At 38.8% G+C, this 19642-nt stretch overlaps 2 protein-coding genes across 2 annotated transcripts in view; both read left to right on the top strand.

The window, feature by feature from the left end:
• LOC311289282 (uncharacterized protein) overlaps positions 1 to 19642 on the top strand; it is a 333082-nt gene that overhangs the window by 170057 nt on the left and 143383 nt on the right. The window lies entirely within an intron of this gene.
• Positions 9786 to 18610, top strand: LOC311289278 (tripartite motif-containing protein 16-like). The gene is made up of 6 exons (XM_084407118.1): positions 9786 to 10437; positions 13733 to 13822; positions 13909 to 14142; positions 14433 to 14592; positions 14738 to 14785; positions 17695 to 18610. Exons 1-6 carry the CDS (start codon positions 9865 to 9867, stop codon positions 18228 to 18230), a joined length of 1641 nt encoding a protein of 546 aa, XP_084263244.1. The 5' UTR covers positions 9786 to 9864; the 3' UTR covers positions 18231 to 18610.

Raw genomic sequence — 19642 nt, 5'->3', positions numbered from 1 at the left:
GGGCATAAAACAGAAACATAAATATGACCAAATTATGAAATACAAGCTTTACATAAAGTTCTCTTCTCTGCAGCTTAGTTGAGCATGTGCATTACCAAGGCTGGCATGTCCAGATACAGGGGATGTTTCTTGGAGACTTCACCAACGGATGATGATTCTGCTGTTATTCTTCTCCATGAATTCTCTGATGAAGGTCACATCCTCTTTATCAGGGTCAACCACTCCACCTGGCACAGTTTCATCTGGAATTGGCAAAGAAGATTCATGTGTACAACGATGGCATTTCATACTGTAGATCCATCACTCAGACTATCACTCTGATCCCTTACCTTGAGATGCACCCTTAGATTGGATTTATTTTTCTTTCTGTTTATTATTCTCATTTTAAACATGACAGAGTGTCCAAACACAGAAAATCTCTTGGTGAAGCAACTGAGATCCACGTGACACTATTATAAAGATGGCGATTATTAAAGAGGAGAGTGCAGACATGAAGATTGAAGAAACATTCAGAGTGAAACATGAAGATTGAAATGTAAAGAGGAGAGGATCTAAGTGGAGATTTACTAATAAACAATAACAAAATGCAAAACAAAACGAACTTAGAATCCAAACTAAACACAAGGAAAACAAAACTGAGAGACTTCCAAACATACATCCATGGAAGGACAATAACCATCAATGAACAGGTGTAGATATACACAGAGGGTAACAAGCTAACAAGGCACACCTGGGAACAATCACAGAACTATTCGACAAGAAAACCACAAACTGACTATGAAATGGAGGCGGAGACAGAAACTTAAAAGTCCACACACACACCTGAGGAATAAACAGGTTGGTTTTATTCTCAAAGCTGAACTTTAATAAAAATGCCCAGCTCTACAGAAATGAATGATATTTCGGTTTCACTTTACTTTGATGGTCCCTTTAACACGTTCTGTTGACTAAAAGTAACGCTGCACCTACATGTCTACTAACTCTCATTAGAGTGTTAGTTAAGTATTAATAGACTGGTAGGGTTAGGGTTAGATTAAGTTGACATGTAGTTACAAAATTACTTATAGTCAGTAGAGTGTCAGTGTCTGGACCATCACAATAAAGTGTTTGCAGATATTAAGCAGACAGTCTACTTATACTCCAGTGAAAGTTAGTTGACTTATAGTTGCAAAGTTACTTCTAGTCAACAGCACGTTCAAAAGGGACCATCAAAATAAAGTGTTACCGATATTTCCCATATGCATCTGACTCAAGTTAACCTCTTGTGGACAAACATGTTGAAATCACATGATCAGACAAATACTGCCCTGCAAAGGCAAAAGACCTTAAAGGAACCATATGTAAGATTGTGGCCAAAACTGGTACTGCAATCACATGAACACCTGCAATAGGGATGGCGAAAACAAAAAAATTTCTTGACCGAGCCTCATTAACCGGTTGAAACCGGTTAACGGATTAGTTTAAAATATGCTACGCTATTTGAAATAACAGCCATTTCGAGCCACGCCTGCAATTTCGCAACTCTGTCGCATCTCTCTGCCACTCTGCCTCCCGCTCACACACACACTGCCGCCCTTCCACTCACGTCACTTTTTTAAAATCCCCAACAGCGCGAAACACAAACATGAGTCCCGCAAACGCGGCGCCGAGGAGCTTGTATGTAATTGGAGGACAAATGGCTCCTTAGTTTCGAAATGGTTTGGGTACAAGGTGATCGCGTTGAAAATTAAGGTGTTTGTCTAGCGTTAGAAGCTCATTTGAAACATTGCCGTGACTCATTTAAGAAAATGACAGCTCCGAAGAGACGCCGCTTTAGTTTGAGGTAGTGCTAACAATAATAAAGAAAGATGATGATCATCATCACCTTACATCATAGATGATGTGCTACTACTGTATTTAAGCACTGTATCACACAAGTTGCAACTTACATCTGTGTCATTCTTTTTGGTGAAATGGTCCCACACACTACTTTTCTTTGCACGCTTCATCCTGTCGTCTGCCCTGGCTCTCACCTCGAGTGTTTTAGCCTGTAGCCTTTACTTTTCGCAAACCTTGTGAGCTCGCGAACCCAAACACTGTGACCTTGCGCCAAATGTTTTTATTGGTTTATTAAGTACAAACAGGCGAGTTATGAAAAATTGAGTGTGAGGGATTTGTTCACTTCACACAAAAAGATCTTGGAATGAGATGGCTAACTGTGGTAGCGTTTAGTCCACTGTCTATAATAGCCTAATTTAGAGATCACTTTTTCTTTTTTTTAACCGACTACTGACAACTTTGATCGGTTAACGTTGATACGGTCAACCATCGGTCAAACGGTCATCGGTTAACATCCCTAACCTGCAAGAAGGAAATATGGCTCAAACAAGTATGGATTGTTGTGGATACAGCAGATGACGTGCATTGCTATGGATTATGGATCTTCCATGGATTATAACGGGTTGCATGGAAAGGTAGGATGCCTGTGTATTTAATAATTGGTTTTCGGCGTCTGATGTGAGGCAAGTGTCAGTGTCAACGTTAGCGCTAACTTACGTGACACAGATTAAATTTAGCTAGCTCCGGGCTGTCACTGACATTGACAGATCTGAACCATCTGAATGAAAATAACAACATTTATGACAACCTATTAGCTTGCATACCATCTAAGTATGGCTTGTTCACCTTGCTTTGTTTCTGATTGCATACTTGGAGCAGTTTGTCTGCCCAGCAAAGTGGTGGTATGTTGTTCTCGCAAGCTAGCTGAATTAAGCAAAATGCAATCGAAAATGTATCATGTTTAAAATCAAATTTTTGGTATGTTCTTACCTTGCTCTTGATGTCTGCGTTTCAAGGCCATCTCCACCAACATTTTTCCACGAGAGTAATGGGCCATTACGCTATCACAGATTAATAATAAAAAAAAGCACTTGGCAGTCTACACTTTATTTCAAAGATGTGTCGTGTGTACGTTACGTGGTTTGGTGACAATTAAAGAGCGGCAAACTTTGACAGTATGACAAAGCCAGAGGACAGTAACGTCACAGCGGCACCGTAACATCTCTCTTGATGCCAGGCTAAACAAAGTCAGAAGACCTTAACTCAACTTCAGCGTGCTGAAACAAAGGCAAAGAGCCGTAACAACTGTTACGGTGTTCTGCTGTGGTTTCTCATATGGTTTTGAAAGTTACAGTTGTCATAGCCCTTTATTTTCTCGTTAAAACAATCAAATTGACTCACGATATTTATTCACATGATAAAGGAAGTCTCAAATACCACAAAAATGACACTAACTCATTTTTGACCAAACATGATGTTACGGCGTTTTCTTCTTTGTAGGGCAGAATACTAGCGCTGAGAAGATCCACGCTGGACATTCTTTACTACAGATGGTGGACAACCAGAATGAGACTTTTACCGCCGCCGTTCCCGCGGCGGTAAAATTGGGATGTGTATTTGCTGCCTTTTACCGCTGAGTGGCGCTGTAATCACAGACTTTGAAAAGTGTCAGTTTATTCTCTTTATGACGTAATCTGCCGCGGCAGTAATCTGAGCTGAGGCCACATATAAATTCAAGATAAATATTGTGGTTAAACGAATTCAAATTCATTATATTTAAACAAAGTAGACACACGTTAACATTGTGTGCCCAGTTTTTCTATAATTTAGAAAGGCTATGTCAATAGGTTACTTGTCATTTACTTCGTGTTATTTTAATGTGTTTGTAGATTTATTAACTAAAATAATTTACCGTAAAATTAAAACATTTTCAGGACTTGCAGTTACTAATCGATGTTAGTCGGTTTAAGCATTCCTTGTTATATTCAGAATTAAATAGGCTTACATGTTGTTATGATTATCAATTGAATTATTTAATAAATAATCAACCACAATGCCTATTACTGCCGCAGCAAAAATAAATCAGTCGAATTTCAAAGTCGTTCGCGAAATGACTAGGCTATACCGGGTGGCGCAAGTGACAGGGCAAAACAGCAGCAACTGCGGCATTTTAAAAGGTATGTTTCCTATCTGTTTATTTAAAAAATATATATATATAAAAAAAAAAACATGGCGTAAGATCTTGTAAAAAAAAAAACTTTTTTCATTATTTGAACAAAAATGAGACTGACTGTAAAGTTAGCGCTAACGTTGATGCTGAGACTGTAAAAATATAAACAAACAAAGCAGAGAATAAAACAAACTTTTAGGGAAAAGATATAGGCCTATTATGCTACAACAGAATTGGTTAACATTACCGAAAGCAAAATATGTAAAAATACATTTAAAACAAAATAAAACTAAACAAATTCGTGGCCGAATTCAAATCGGTTCAAATCCCGAACAAACAGTAATAGACCTATCTATTCAGACGATAGCTCTGTGATCAGTGCATTAACAATAGCCTCTCGGAGCTTCAAACGCTCTGAGATCGAATCTCAGTGTAGCCGACAGTGTTTATGTTTTTCCGTTCTTGATGCTTAAATATGCATCTGTTTATTAAAGTCAATCATCTTGTTTAATTATCAATTGTACATTACAACATAAATTTGCTACATTCCAGTTGAGCCGCTGCAAAGACGACACATCTGATGAAGGAAGACTGTCAGTCGATTGCACCTCGTCTGATGAAGCTCGTCTTTAATCTGCTAAATTATTTTTTTTGTGTGTGTGAATCATTCACGAGATTGAGATGACTGACAGTGATACCCGGCCATAGCAACGGAAGACATTTTTCAAAACAGATTGAACAAAAATACTTTCAATACAGTATTGCTTTCAATTAAAAAATAAACAATGAAAATGTAAAAGAAAAAGAAAATGTATTAAGTTTGAAAACCCATCGCACATTTCAAGGTATGAATAAAGTGTCGGGACAGTTTATTTATTTAAACAGGGTTGCATCGATAGAGTTTATTCCCTTTGTGATGCAAAATAAGAAACACAGAATCTTATTCTTGCAACATTTTAAATTTCTATTGTCAAAGAAATTGCAGCTAAATTAAAAAATTAAAACGGTACAAAACGAAAAAAGTTCAAAGCAACATAAATTAAGAACAGGCGTTTTTCTTTGCCTCTCTCGCGCTGGATATTTTTTTAGTAAGTTTGGTCTCCCTCACTGCGCGCGGCGGGTCTTTCTCGAAATTAAAGGTCCTCTAAGCGATCTCACGCGTTTTTTAGGCCAAAACATTTTTTTTCACATACCGCAAACATCTCCTCACTATCCGCTAGCTGCCTGTCCCCTGAACACACTGTAAAAAAACACGGTCTCTGCAGACAGCCCACGCTCCACAAACTGCAGCAAAAACAAACTGAGCAACAAACAGAGCGACCCGCACCACGAAACATAACAAACTGTTCCAGCCAATAACCGACAAGAATGATGTGGGGGTGGGGTTCGGAGGTTAGTGCGCGGATGAGGAGGAGGGAGGGTCTAGCTAGCCTCCGTTTTGTTTGATAATAATTCAAACATCAACAAGAGGTTACGCCAACCGAGATCGCTTAGAGGACCTTTAAGCATTTCAGTGTAAAAAACACCATACAGCTGATAATACTGTATATGTCGCTGTGTGTCATCCACACAAATCACGAAAGAAAAAACTGTAACAAATAGCTTTTGTTCCTTCAAAGATACAACATGCCTTGCTGAATTCACCTTACAATAAGACGAGGTGGGTCGCGAATTAAAGAGCTCTGTATCTGCTAAATTGAAATTGTGTGTGGAAAACCTTTAAATACAATCAATAAAACTACAATATATAATTTAATAAGATATAGGGCCTACTGTACATGGGCTATGGACTTTTGGAGATTTTGAGATTAATCCTTTTTTAGAGACTTTAAAGATTTTGCCTTTGCCTGCTCATCAGGCTGGCTCCGACACTCTCCATATGAAAGACGGAACATTAACACCTCTGTCCTGCACCCCCACGATAAAGCAACTATTGCCTTCTCCAAACCCCCCACAGGCTAGCTGAGTTTGCAAAACAAAACAAAGAGTTTGCCACTCGTCGTGGTGTGCCAAAACACTTAATTATAAACTTCAATATTTCATTCAAAACAATCTCAAAACACTTTGTGACATTTTGAAAAGCCGTGGATGCATTACTGCCACTGAAACCATGAACGCAACAGAATACTGGTTCTGATTTTATTGTTTGTCGTTTAAACGTCATATATATATATATATATATATATATATTTTTTTTTTTTTAACAGAACTGCTTTTGAAATTACGATTGGAATTATTATAGGCTACAGAAGTAAAGTCATTGTATAATATTTGTTCCTCGTTAGTGTAAAATGGAAATGCATGGTGATTTTATTTTGTAAATAGGCTATAAGCAAAAAACTATGTTTTAGAACTAGACAAATCTCTCTGCATCAACAATAGACTATAAAATGCATTAATAGGCTAATATAAAAATATCAGTAGTCCAAGTTAGTTCGGGATTCGAACCCGTGTCATCTAAATGATCGTAACGTAAGTTCAACCACTCGGCCACGATTCACTCGTTGCGACATGGCCTAACGTTCCAGTGTGTGTTCGCTCACACGAGCGAGAAGCGCTCTTCATTCAAATGAACGCGCCGCCGTGTTTGTCGAACACTAATTCAACATGCCAGAATAAAACCTGGCTTTAGAACAATGCATAGCGCCACTCGTCGTGGTGTGCCAAAAAATTTACAATAATTTAGTTTCATTTATTTCAGTGTTAATGTTTGAGTTAAAAAAATCCTCTACAAATTAAATTAACACAAAGTCGGCTATAAGAGTCCTTTATAGGCTATGTATAAAAGCAAAGGGCTTACAGGCCTAACATTTAGGCTAAATGGCTTAAATTTGATACATTTATTTTCAGTAGGGCCTAATAAATTTGTAGGGATGTAATTTCAGTATGCTTTACCAACGCTATGTATTCAATTAAAGTTCCAAGAGGTCTGGTCTCTATATTTCCTTCCCAGCTGACACTAATATGCAAGTGCACAGCAAAAATCACAACTTGTGCTTGCTGCGAACGCAAGTTATTTAAGGTGTCTCAACTGTACACAGTCTACCCTACAATGTGAATTCGTTACAAGGTTTCATTTAATTAAATTAATGTGCAGCAATTTGTACAAATATAGTCTATAGGCCTACTATACTGTTGTAGCCATTACATAATCTCATTTAGTATCATATTTGTTAGAATATTATAATGTTATTTTTTTCCATCTATGTTGAATATGAAAAGTGAACAGCACGAGTAAGATAGGATGCATTATATCGAGAGATGGATATGGAGTGGGTCAGACATGATTTTGACCACTTCATTAAGTTTTGTTTAGTAGAAAACCTTTCTTTAAAGTGAATTTCGTTTTCTATAAATTGTATCTTAATTTTAATCAATTTTCATCAACCAATTGCCTGGATTTAATAAGTAAGAGAAGCAAATATAACAGACACTAATCATGGAGGCGCCCGCGCGGTCACTTGCATTGCACGTCAGCTGGAGCGCATCTCATCCTCCTAACTTAACGAAACTCAGCGTATGCCTCACACAGACATGATAAATACATCAAATACACAAAGCTTGAAATGTCTTCAAACGAAATAATTCAAAACGAAAAGAAAAAGGCTACTCTCTGATTATGTCTTTATGTGCATTTCTCTCTAGGTGCGTTCACTACAAATATGGCGATCGTCAACTTCATCTTTGCAGTCGACACTGTCAGAAAACACTAGTTTATTGATAAAAATCAATGCACGCATCACCGGATTTACAAATACACATCTTGCTTGTTGCACGCACACATTATGTCGAAAAAACGAAATATTATGTTGAAATAACATTATTATTAATAATACATCTTTTAGAATATTTGATTAAATGCTGATTGTTGCGCTTGTTCAATTTAATAAAATTAAAACTTTAATTGTGATAATTAAAATAATTGAAAATTAAATATTTAGTGGCCAAGTTTTGCTAATTTATTATATAGGCTATTATATGCCTATTGCCTATATTAAGTAGGTCATATTAAGACAAGGCATATATTAAGTTATTTTAGCTGTTATGAGAAAAAAAATCTAACGAAATCTAAAATCTAAATCTAATAAAAAAATAAATAAAAAAATCTAACGCCAATTCAACATGCCAGAATAAAACCTGATTTTTGAACAATGCGTAACGCCACTCGGCCTGGTGTGCCAAAACACTACATTTTAAACTTCAATGTTTAATTCAAAACAATCTCAAAACGCGTTGTGACATTTTTTTAAAGCAGTAGCCTAGCCTATATACATTAAGGCCATTGAAACCAGGATCTTAACTAAAACGCGTTCCGAGTAATCTCTCAAAAATTATGCCACACTACTCCATGTATTTTTTTTTTTTAAGGACTGCTTTTGAAATCACTATAAATTACTATGCAATTGTATCACTCACGAGAGCTCTTCATTTATCTAATTCCTCAATAGAATAGTAAAAATATTCAGCGTCATTGCTCCTAATATCGTCTCTATTTTTAACTTTTGATTTTATTTTTTCAGTTCTAAAATTGATTCTATCTTTGGTTCTATTCTGTTGTAGCCTTATAGGCCTATTTATATATATGAAAAATATGCCTATTAGGCTTAGGGTTTTATATTTAACCCACTTACATTTTAAAATACGGCAATTGCTGCTGTTTTGCACAATGTCCCTTTGCGCCACCTGGCGGTCATTTCGGGAACGACTTTGAAATGCGGCTGGTTTATTTTCGCCGCGGTGATTTCGCCGCGGCGGCTGGCGCGGCGGTAATAGGCATTCTGGTTGTCCACCATCTGTACATGTCATCAGAGGTGTAAAGTCCAGGGGTCAGAAAGTAAAAGTCCAACCAAATGTTTATTCCACCCATGAACTCAGCCAGCTGATTTCACTAATTAGTTCTGTCTCCTGGCTGAAAAACTGTGCTAATTAGCAAATCCAGGTGATTGGAACAAAATATTAAGGACTTTTACTTACTGAACTTGGATTTACACCTCTGCATGTCATGCATCGAATTAAGAAAAATACAATATGATTCCTAAACAAAAATATATTTTGTGTTAATATTAAACCCAACATCTACTTCTGATTTGAAAATTATGAGTACCATTCATTTCTATCAATTAATTATGAAACAGCAATAAAATAAAAAAAACATTTACTTTGCAAGGAGCAAACATTAAATGTGAGTGATTCACTTTACATTTGTGGTCTATGAGCTCTATACGTGTACACGTCCTCCTATTATTACTGAAAAACAGTAAGAAAGATTAAAATAACTTCAATCTAACTCAAATCATTACCATTGAAAACAGACTTGCTGCCATGACTTGTGATGAATTGGTTTTGTAAATATGACTCATCTTATACATCATGTACAGTCTGTATTAGTGTATGATTCAACTGTTCCCCAGGGTCTAGTATTAAAAATAATAATAGAACAATCGCAATACATTGCAAAATCGAATCGCAGTACTTGTAGAATCGCAATTCTTAAAAATCGCAATACATATTGTATCGGCACCCAAGTATCGTGATAGTATCAAATTAGGAGGTGTATCGTCCCAGCCCTATAATGAACTGGACACAGTTTTCAGTCCTGCAGTACCAGTGAAGTATTTATGAAACAGAATTACTGAACTATTAAGGGTGCTGTCTTGCTTCTCAGTAACTTCTATTCTTTGAGTGTGTGTCTGAGACTGATTAAACACAATGTGTGTGGGACCAGGAGTGAGGAAGCTGCTTTACAGACACGCCTGTTTTGCACACGGCACTTAAACACAGAACCAGGAAACAAGAAACAGTTTCAGTTCAGGGAAAGAGAAACTGAAGTGTAGTTGAGCTGTTGTGTGTTTGTGTCTCTGTATTCATGCAGTAAAATGGCAGAAGCCAGAATTACTCAGGATGAGTTCCTGTGTTCAGTGTGTCTGAATCTCCTGAAGGATCCAGTGACCATTCCCTGTGGACACAGTTACTGTAAGATCTGTATTACAGGCTGCTGGGATCAGGAGGATCAGATGAGAGTCTACAGCTGTCCTCAGTGCAGACAGACCTTCAGTCCAAGACCTGCTTTAGCTAAAAACACCATTCTGGCTGAAGTGGTGGAGAAACTGAAGAAGAGTAAACTTCCTGCTGACTGTTACGCTGGAGCTGGAGATGTGCAGTGTGACGTCTGTACTGGAAGAAAACACATAGCTGTCAAGTCCTGTCTGGTGTGTCTGAACTCTTACTGTCAAACTCATCTCGACCGTCATGAGGAATTTCACTCACGTAAGCCACATAAAGTGACTGATGCCACTGGACGACTGCAGGAGATGATCTGTCAGAAACACGACAAGCTCCTTGATGTTTTCTGCCGCACTGACCAGAAGTGTATATGTGTGCTGTGTACGATGGATGAACATAAAAACCACAACACTGTATCAGCTGAAGCACAGTGGACAGAGAAACAGGTATGAACTTGGAGTCTCATAATACTCATTTACAGGCTCATCATTTTGTTTATGAGTCTACTATAATATATTTACATATTTAATTTCTGTTTTCACCCTCTCTGTCTGAACGCGGTTTTAGCCCTAGAAACAGAGACATTATTCATAATGCATTCTTTTGTGTTATGCAAGAGAAAATCATACAAGTTTGGAAAGACATGAGGATGAGTGTAACGGGACTGTAAGTCTCACCTCGTAGGGTAAAATTAAAACATTACCCTGGAAGACTTAAAGGTGATCTAAGTAACTTTTTTACCTTAACTGAACAGCTTCGGAGTCATTGGTATGGTTATATTACATAGTTGGGGTTGAATAGTGGTCGTTTCGCACCCCCCTGGTGCCCGTGAGCGGAAAATACGCACTTGCAACTTTGGGCCGCCGCGTCAGGAAGTCTCGCGTGATATCAGGTCTCGCGATGTAAACAATTGTTTTACGGCCAAAAGAAATCTGCTAAAATGCTGTCATTATTGCGCTCCCTCACGCTGTTCGAACCCGAATGAAGAAGACGTTTTAAAGAATGTCCCATCTGCTTTGATGTCGTTGATCTGCTAGCCTCTGGTGTCTGAGAATCGCCAACGAGTTTTTACAACAGTGTTGTCAAATTTCTATTCCGAAGCTGTGGGGGAGCTCTAGAGAGAAACCTGCGAGCAAAAAGCGAGAATACAGCGAAGAAATCCCGAAACTACTGAGCCCCGCTTTAAAAGTGAAAGGATGTTAGTCTCCACTCCAGTGCTTTGAGCCTCAATATACACGTTATGTGTATATGTTTTACCTTACACTATTTTAGGATATACTAGAGGAATAGGTAGTGTAGGCTTCAGGTGAGTATGTCGATACGGTAGCTTCTTGAAGTGCATGTGATGAAAAAACTCAAATTCACATCCCCACCCACCTAATCCCAATAGTGCAAGTGAGGCGCCCCTATCCCGAGGTAAGTTAAAAAAGAAGTCAAATGTCTTAATTTTAACAATTACTCATTTATTTTTCAGCGTGGCCCAGGAAAAAACTCAGGAACTTTCTGGAACAAAATGGCACAGCTCAGCTCAGCTCGCACGCGGCACGAATAGATCGAATGATCTGAATCACAAAAAAAATGTCTCTCAAGAACAAATCTTGATCATGGACGATCGTCAGTCTCGTTACAAAAAACAACAACTAATCACTCCTTCAAAACCGATCGTTCAGCTCACATATGCATTCTCGCGCACTAACAAGTGCACTTAAATGATTCACAGAAAAAAATCAAGACTCAGTACAACGCACAAATATTCTTAGAGTCAGAATAACGCCAAAAAAACAACAGTGTTCTGAATGAAACTCACGGCTCTCACGCAACTCTCTCTCGTGCTCTCAGCACCGTTCTCTGTTCGATGACGCAATCAACCAAATTTCTGCTTTAACTGCGTCTCCAGTTTCACACAACAATGTTAATCAGTAACGTGCGGTGAAATCTTGTCATGGGTAGGCTGTGACCTATCAATGTGGCATAAATGTTTATATTCATTCAGTTAATGTAGCAACCCAAGTTCATATCAGGCATCATCACATCGCTGCCTGCATACAGCAAAGTCAGTCATATGTGAGGCTAATGCATAATCAAATCTAATAATCAAATTAATGGACACATCTATCTTATGACTTATACAACAAACAAATGTTTTGTGCGGGACACAGTAACGTTAAGAGAGGGAGGCGGCGCGGTGTCAGCGAACCGACAAGCAGCCTAATCACTATTGTAGTTTGTATTAATGCCATGGTTCAACAAATAATGTAAAGGTTAAATAATAATTCACTTAGACTTTATAAGAAGCAATTGCGACTTTATTTCACACAATTCTGACTTTATATCTTGCAATTCTGACTTTATAACATGCAATTGCGACTTTATTTCACGCAATTCTGACTTTATATCTCGCAATTCTGACTTTATAACACACAATTGCGACTTTATTTCACGCAATTCTGAGAAATAATGACAGAATTGCGAGATGTAAACTCGCAATTGTGAGATAAAAAGTCGCAATTATCTTTTAAAATGTTTTATTCTGTGGCGGAAACAAGCTTCCATACCTCCTGGCCTCTTCCTCCCACCCATCCTCCCTGACGCGTTATGGTAGGGCCGGCCCAGCTATCGGTAGGCGCCGGCGGTGCCGCGGTAGCCTACTCCTGAGAAAACGTTTTGGAAAAGACGGGCTATGGGCCCAACCAACTCTATAGGAGGGGAGGGGAGAACTCCCTCACATGGTACAACCTATGCAGAGGCTGCGCGCTGCGGTGTCAGAATGCGGAACGTCCGAACGTGTGTAGCCTAATGTAACTAACGTGACAAATGTGAAAAAAGAAAATCCTCGACCGGCCCAAAAGTGAAGCGGCCCACCGGGAATTCTCCCGATTACTCACCCCGGGCCTGTTGACAGCCAACGCTAGGCGCCGCTAGATCGGGAAGCGCGGATTGAGTGAGAGCGAGTGGATCACGTGACATGAAGCAAGCTCGGTCTCTGCCTCAATCTTGATCATTCAAGACAGCATGAGAACTGACTGCGCATGCGCAAACCTACGTAAACTACGTTCTATGGACAAAAGAGGCACTGCTAACCTCTGCCTCAATGGCCATGGCCTTGCATTTCCTGCATGAAACAATGGTTTTAGGAGCAAACAATGGCAAAATTAGTATATTATATGTGTATTCCTGAAAATTTTTGTTACAAAAATGTATATTTGGAATAAAATAAATGCAATTAATAATGTGGTGAATTAATAAAGTTCTTGGAATTAATAAATGTAATGTCAACATTTCCTTTGGTGAGGCACTGCCTACCCTGCCTACCCTGACCGCACGTCCCTGATGTTAATGTACACTAAACTCACGAAACTTAATCTGACTGTGCACCACTGTCTTACATTACAGCTTGAGCGAAAAAAAATTCGACTTCTCGTACCGCGATCATGGCGTGTCTGCCTCATAACACTGCTCACTCTTCTTCTTCCCAGACGTCTTTGCATCAAAAAAAAATCCGTCAAAATAAAAGTCCCCATAGAGAAAAATACCTCCATTACATGAGTAAACAATGAAAGAATTTACATTTCTGGGTGAACTATCCCTATTAAATTGATTAAATAAATTGATGAAAATAACCTTACCATGTAAGATCTTTAACCCCTCAGTCTCACCACTTCACTGATACTGGACTCATATCTGTTTACCTGATGATTTGTGTGATGTTTCTCCTGTCGTTGGTTTGTCATTTGGCACCAGCTGAAGGAGACGCAGAGGTCGTTCCAGCAGAGGATCCAGCAGAGAGAGAAAGATCTTCAGCAGCTGAGAGAGGCTGTCGCGTCTCATAAGGTGAGTGTGGAGAAGAAGAGAAGTTTGAGAAGTCTCAGTCAGGACTCACTGAAGCTCACTGTGTGATTGTGATGTGTGTGTAACAGCGCTCTGCACAGACAGCAGTGGAGGACAGTGAGAAGATCTTCACTGAGCTCATCCGCTCCATTGAGAAAAGCCGCTCTGAGGCGACACAGCGGATCAGAGATCAGGAAAAGACTGCAGTGAGTCGAGCTGAAGGACGACTGGAGCGACTGGAGCAGGAGATCAATGATCTGAGGAGGAGAGACGCTGAGCTGGAGCAGCTTTCACACACACAGGATCACATCTATTTCCTGCAGGTAACAGAGATCTAGAAGAACAGGATCATAGTGGACTTGAGCAAGAGACTCACAGAGAAACATTTCATGTCAGCAGAATGAGCAAAGGTTCAGATATAGTGTAAGTGTCAAACACTAGAACTTATAGCTCTAACATGATATAATGAATATGAGAAGAATGAAGCTGATGCTGTGAAAGTGCTGGATTGAGGAGAGTTATTAAAGATCAACAAGATCCGCACAAATCTGACAGTAGTGCAGGTTATTGATGAAGTGTGGAGGTGATGAGCTCTGATTTCTGTTTTCTGTAGAGTTTCCAGTCTCTCTCAGCTCCTCCTGAATCTACAGACGTAAATGACAATCCCTTTAGTTCTCTCTCCTCTTTTGATGGCGTGAGAGAATCTGTCCGTCAGCTGAAAGACAAACTGGAGGATTTCTGTAAAGAGGAGCTGAAGAAGATCTCTGACAGAGGTAAAGTCCTGGAGATTCTGCTCTCAGAAATGATCCCCCATCATCTCAGATCATGTAGAACATAATATTATAAATGTCTTAGGAACGGATGCAGGGATAATTTTCTCTTGACATGATAATCACACTCTTCATTTCTGTTCCACAGTCACTTTCACCAACTTTGTTCCCAGAACCAGGAAAGACTTCCTACAGTGTAAGTCACTAAGAAAAAAAGCAGAGAAACTCACTGAGTGTGTTCATGTTCTTCCTGGAGAAGGTGAAAGAAAACATGACAGAAGAGATTTAGAGTTGATGATGTAAATGACCGTTTTTTCAACGGGGTGTCCAGAGAACATCAGGGGCGCTGGAAGCAATATCTTTTTTAAAGGCGCATAAATGCCAAAGATTTACGAGATGAAACTTGTAGACCTGGTTTCACAGACAGAGCTAAGATTAAGCCAGGATTAAGCCTTAGTTCAATTAGGGCATTTAGGTAGCTTTTATAAAGGTACCTTAGAAAAAAAACATTACTGGTGTGCATCTTGAGACAAAACAATGGCACTGATATATTTTAAGATATGCATGTCCAAGTTAATCTACATAAATAAAGGTTTCAGTGCCAGATTTCTAAAGTTATTTAAGTTAAGTTAAGGTTATTTAACACTTATATAGGTGAAAAATAATAATAATAATATGCACCAAAATATATATTGTAAATCTATAATATACACCCGATAAAAAGTTTGGGGTCTGTAAGTTTTTTTTTTCTTTTAATGGTTTTGAAAGAAGACTTCATTTATTTGATAAAAAATACAGTAAAAACAGTAATATTGTGGAATATTGTTACTAATTAAAAGAACTGTTTTCTATATTAATATATTTTAAAATGTAAAATAATAATCTGGAATGTATGGAGGTGTTTTTATCTGGACTTTTTGATGAACAGAAAGATTGAAATAGAAATATGAAATGAAAAATAGAAATGTAAGTTATTTTAAATGATTTAAAATAGAAATGTTTATTAGCATTTTAAATGTCTTTATTGTCGTTTTAAAAATTGTACTGCACATTTACAAAGTGGGAAAGAGAGCACAAATATATCATACTTACTGACATTCAAAAAAGCAAGATTTGAAATGAACTTGTGACTTTAACAAAGATGTAAATCAGGACAGTCCTAAAGTGGGGATTCAACATCCATCTTCTTCCGCTTATCCGGGGCCGGGTCGCGGGGGCAGCAGTCTAAGCAGAGATGCCCAGACCTCCCTCTCCCTAGACACTTCCTCCAGCTCTTCCAGGGGGACACCGAGGCGTTCCCAGGCCAGCCGGGAGACATAGTCCCTCCAGCGTGTCCTAGGTCTTCCCTGGGGTCTCCTCCCGGTGGGACGCGCCAGGAACACCTCCTCTGGAAGGCGTCCAGGAGGCATCCGGAAAAGATGCCCGAGCCACCTCAACTGACCCCTCTCGATGTGGAGGAGCAGCGGCTCTACTCTGAGCTCCTCCCGAGTGACCGAGCTTCTCACCCTATCTCTAAGGGATCGCCCAGCCACCCTGCGGAGAAAGCTCATTTCGGCCGCCTGTATCCGGGATCTTGTCCTTTCGGTCATGACCCACAGCTCATCACCATAGGTGAGAGTAGGAATGTAGATCGACCAGTAAATCGAGAGCTTTTCCTTGCGGCTCAGCTCTTTCTTCACCATGACAGACCGGTACATTGACCACATACTGCAGAAGCTGCACCGATCCGTCTGTCAATCTCCCGTTGCATCCTTCCCTCACTCGTGAACAAGACCCCAAGATACTTGAACTCCTCCACTTGAGGCAGGAACTCTCCACCAACCTGAAGTGGGCAAGCCACCCTTTTCCGACTGAGAACCATGGCCTCTGACTTGGAGCTGCTGATTCTCAGCATCCTGGAGGGATTCAACATATTCTTCAAAAACAGGATAACTAAAACTAAGGGATAAATATGGGTAACACTTTATTTTAAGGTGACGTGGTTACACGTTACTACATGTACTTACTATAGTAATAACAGTAAATTGTGCATAATTACAAGTAACTCTATAGTAAGTACATGTAGTTAATTGATATTACTCAGTACTTACTAGATATTACTCAGTAGATATTACTCAGTACTTACTAGAGTAAGTACAATGTCACTGCATCACCTTAAAATAAAGTGTAACCTAAATATGATCATTTTTCACTGAAAGCCAATTAAAAACATTGATCCAAGTTTTAGAGGTAACATCACAGTAGTAAAAAAACAACAAAAATTTCAAGAGTTTCAGGAAAGGAAGAACAAACTGAAACCTCTTCTGTAAAAAACTATTCCACTATGTTTTTATCCTTAACAGGATTTTGTATCAATTCTCTTTAATTTTTGAGTCAACAGATGGAAATTTAAAAAGCTTAAGATCACCTAAGGCTGAAAACACTGAAAATCCCCAACAATAGGCCTGCAATGCTTCAAAACTTTGTAAACCATATTATTACACTTATTGGTGAATCAATTTAATGGATCCTTGCTAAATTAATGTATCAGTTTCTTTTAAAAAAGATAAAATTAAAGGTAAATTCGTTCTACCATTTGAATAATGTAAATATAAATAATGTAAATATAATAATAGGCCTAATTATAATAAACTGAATAATAACCAACATTAATATTCAGGGAAGATGTTTTATTAAGAGGGGGGTGTGAGGTGTCAGGGTTATGTTTGATTGTGATATGTTCATGTCTGAGTTTGTTAAACTTCTAGTCTGTTTATCAGTTCTCCTCTGTTCCCTACCTGTTTGTCTCCTAGGTTACTAATTAGGTTCCTCGTTTCCGGTGTGTTGTGTTAATTAGTTTTGTTAGTTCCTCTTGTTTGCTATGTATTTAAACCCTCTGTTTCTGTCTGTTCCTGGTCTTGTAATATTTTGAGTTCTATGTGATATGTGGTTGTACGTTTTTCCTTGGATTAAAGTCTTCTTTATCATCTCCGTCGTCTGGCCCTTGATTACAGCCACCCATCCGTGACATGAGGGACCTGGATGATGGATAATCATAATGATGATTTGCACAGGATATTAAACAGATTCCTAATTCCTGATTCTTATGTGTTTTCTCTCCATCAGATTCTCATCGGTTCACTCTGGATCTGAACACAATGAATAAACACCTCCGTCTGGATGAGAAGAACAGAGAGATTACTGACACTGACATAGTCCAGCCGTATCCTGATCATCCAGACAGATTTGATATGTGTCCTCAGGTGTTGTGTAGAGAGAGTGTGTGTGGACGCTCTTACTGGGAGGTTGATTGGAGTGGATATATGTTTAGTGGTTTGTGTATATCAGTGTCATATAAGAGCATCAGCAGGAAGGGATCGGGTCATGAGTGTGTGTTTGGATTTAATAATCAGTCCTGGAGTTTGTTCTGCTCTCCCTCCAGTTACTCATTCATACACAATGGCATATGGACTGATCTCCCTGTAAAGTCCATCATCAGGAGAACAGGAGTGTATGTGGATCACAGTGCAGGAACTCTGTCCTTCTACAGCGTCGACATAAACACAATGAGCCTCATCCACACAGTCCAGACCACATTCACTCAACCGCTCTATCCTGGGTTTAGGTTTTATTCTAGAACATCAGTGAAACTGTGTTGGTGAATCAGAATAGACTGTAGAGAGATTCTACCCATAATGCTTTGAGCTGCATGATAAATCAGTATCTTATTTTCTCTTAATTACATTAATACTACAGTGAAATAACATGTCAGAATAAATGTGTGTAATGAATCCTCAAATAGACAGTAAAATCAGTGTGTGTGTGTGTGTGTGTGTAAATTACCTTTCAGTTGAAAATGTATCGTTCAATAAAAATTTGTTGTAAAATTGATAAATGTCAGTTTATTAATAAATGTGAAATATATAAACCCAGATCCACTGATCACACTGTAAACCCTTGATCAGTGAAAGTATGAGCATAATTATTTCGATCTAATCCAGTTTACTGTAAATAAACCTCCTCCTGAACAGACCTGATGTTCTGACAGCTCTGAGAAAAGATAAAAACAACAAGGTTGAGTCGAATCATCATCAATTCAATCCAGATAACTCTGAAATATATGAGGTATGAAAGAAGGAAAACTGTAACCTAAACTCTGAAATCAGTCCAGATCTAGAAAGTATCCTGACATGATAAAACCAACAAAATCATAAGTGAAATTAAATTAATTTTAATTACATTTTAAACAAAAATATCATGAATATAAATTTTAATATAAATAATTGATATTTATGATAAAAGTAAAATTTTAGAATATATTATTGATTTCTTGATTCTGATCTGTATATTCCAATTTATATTTATGATAAAAAAAATTCTCTTTTTAGGGGGGGGGGGGGGGGGGGGAGGGGAGGGGAGGGCTCAAGCCCCTGCCCCTTTTGTCTCAAAATGTATTGTGCCCCCCCTCTCTAGCCCCTTTCACACAGAGATTCCGGAAAATACACAGATAAAGTGACCCGGGATTTGACCCGGGTTCGTTTGATTTTGGTTCATTCACACCGCCAGTGATTTTCCGGAATCAGAGAGCGCGTTCACACACAACCCGTAGAAATCCCGTAAAGACACGTGACATCGATGTGACTTGTAATGTCTCAGCAGCGTCTTAAGTTTGCTTATGAGCAGCGTATTTCTCCACGCTTGTGCATTTTTTTCTCTGATTCAATCATAAACTTGCGCATTACCGTTTCACAGCTGGCGAACGATCCTGGCTTCAGCGTCATCATTACAACACGGCATTGATGACGGGTTTTGTTCACACAGCGCACGTTCCGGGACTGAACACGGCAATGTTACTAGGTCCCCAACCCGGCATCGATGCCGGCATCAATCCCGGGTCGTGTTTGCGTTCACACAGAAGGCGTTCTGGATATTTCCCGGCAATTTTCCGGGATCATCGCGCTGTGTGGAAAAGTTACATTTATCCTACCATGCTACTATAAAAGTTCCGGCAGCATGCAAGTTATGCTTAACTAAAATAAAAGTATAACTCTATTTCAGCCGCATTCTGAGTCTG

Source organism: Rutilus rutilus (assembly GCF_951802725.1).
Source record: "Rutilus rutilus genome assembly, chromosome: 4".
Taxonomy (NCBI): Eukaryota; Metazoa; Chordata; class Actinopteri; order Cypriniformes; family Leuciscidae; genus Rutilus; species Rutilus rutilus.
This window is presented reverse-complemented; position numbering and strand designations above follow the sequence as displayed.

What these genes read in the sequence shown, in the direction of transcription:
- LOC311289278 (XM_084407118.1), top strand. Translation starts at nt 9,865, where the DNA reads ATGGCAGAAGCCAGAATTACTCAGGATGAGTTCCTGTGTTCAGTGTGT. An exon ending in ATCACATCTATTTCCTGCAG is followed by an intron (nt 14,143 to 14,432) that starts GTAACAGAGATC and finishes TGTTTTCTGTAG; the next exon opens with AGTTTCCAGTCTCTCTCAGC. An exon ending in GAAGAAGATCTCTGACAGAG is followed by an intron (nt 14,593 to 14,737) that starts GTAAAGTCCTGG and finishes TCTGTTCCACAG; the next exon opens with TCACTTTCACCAACTTTGTT.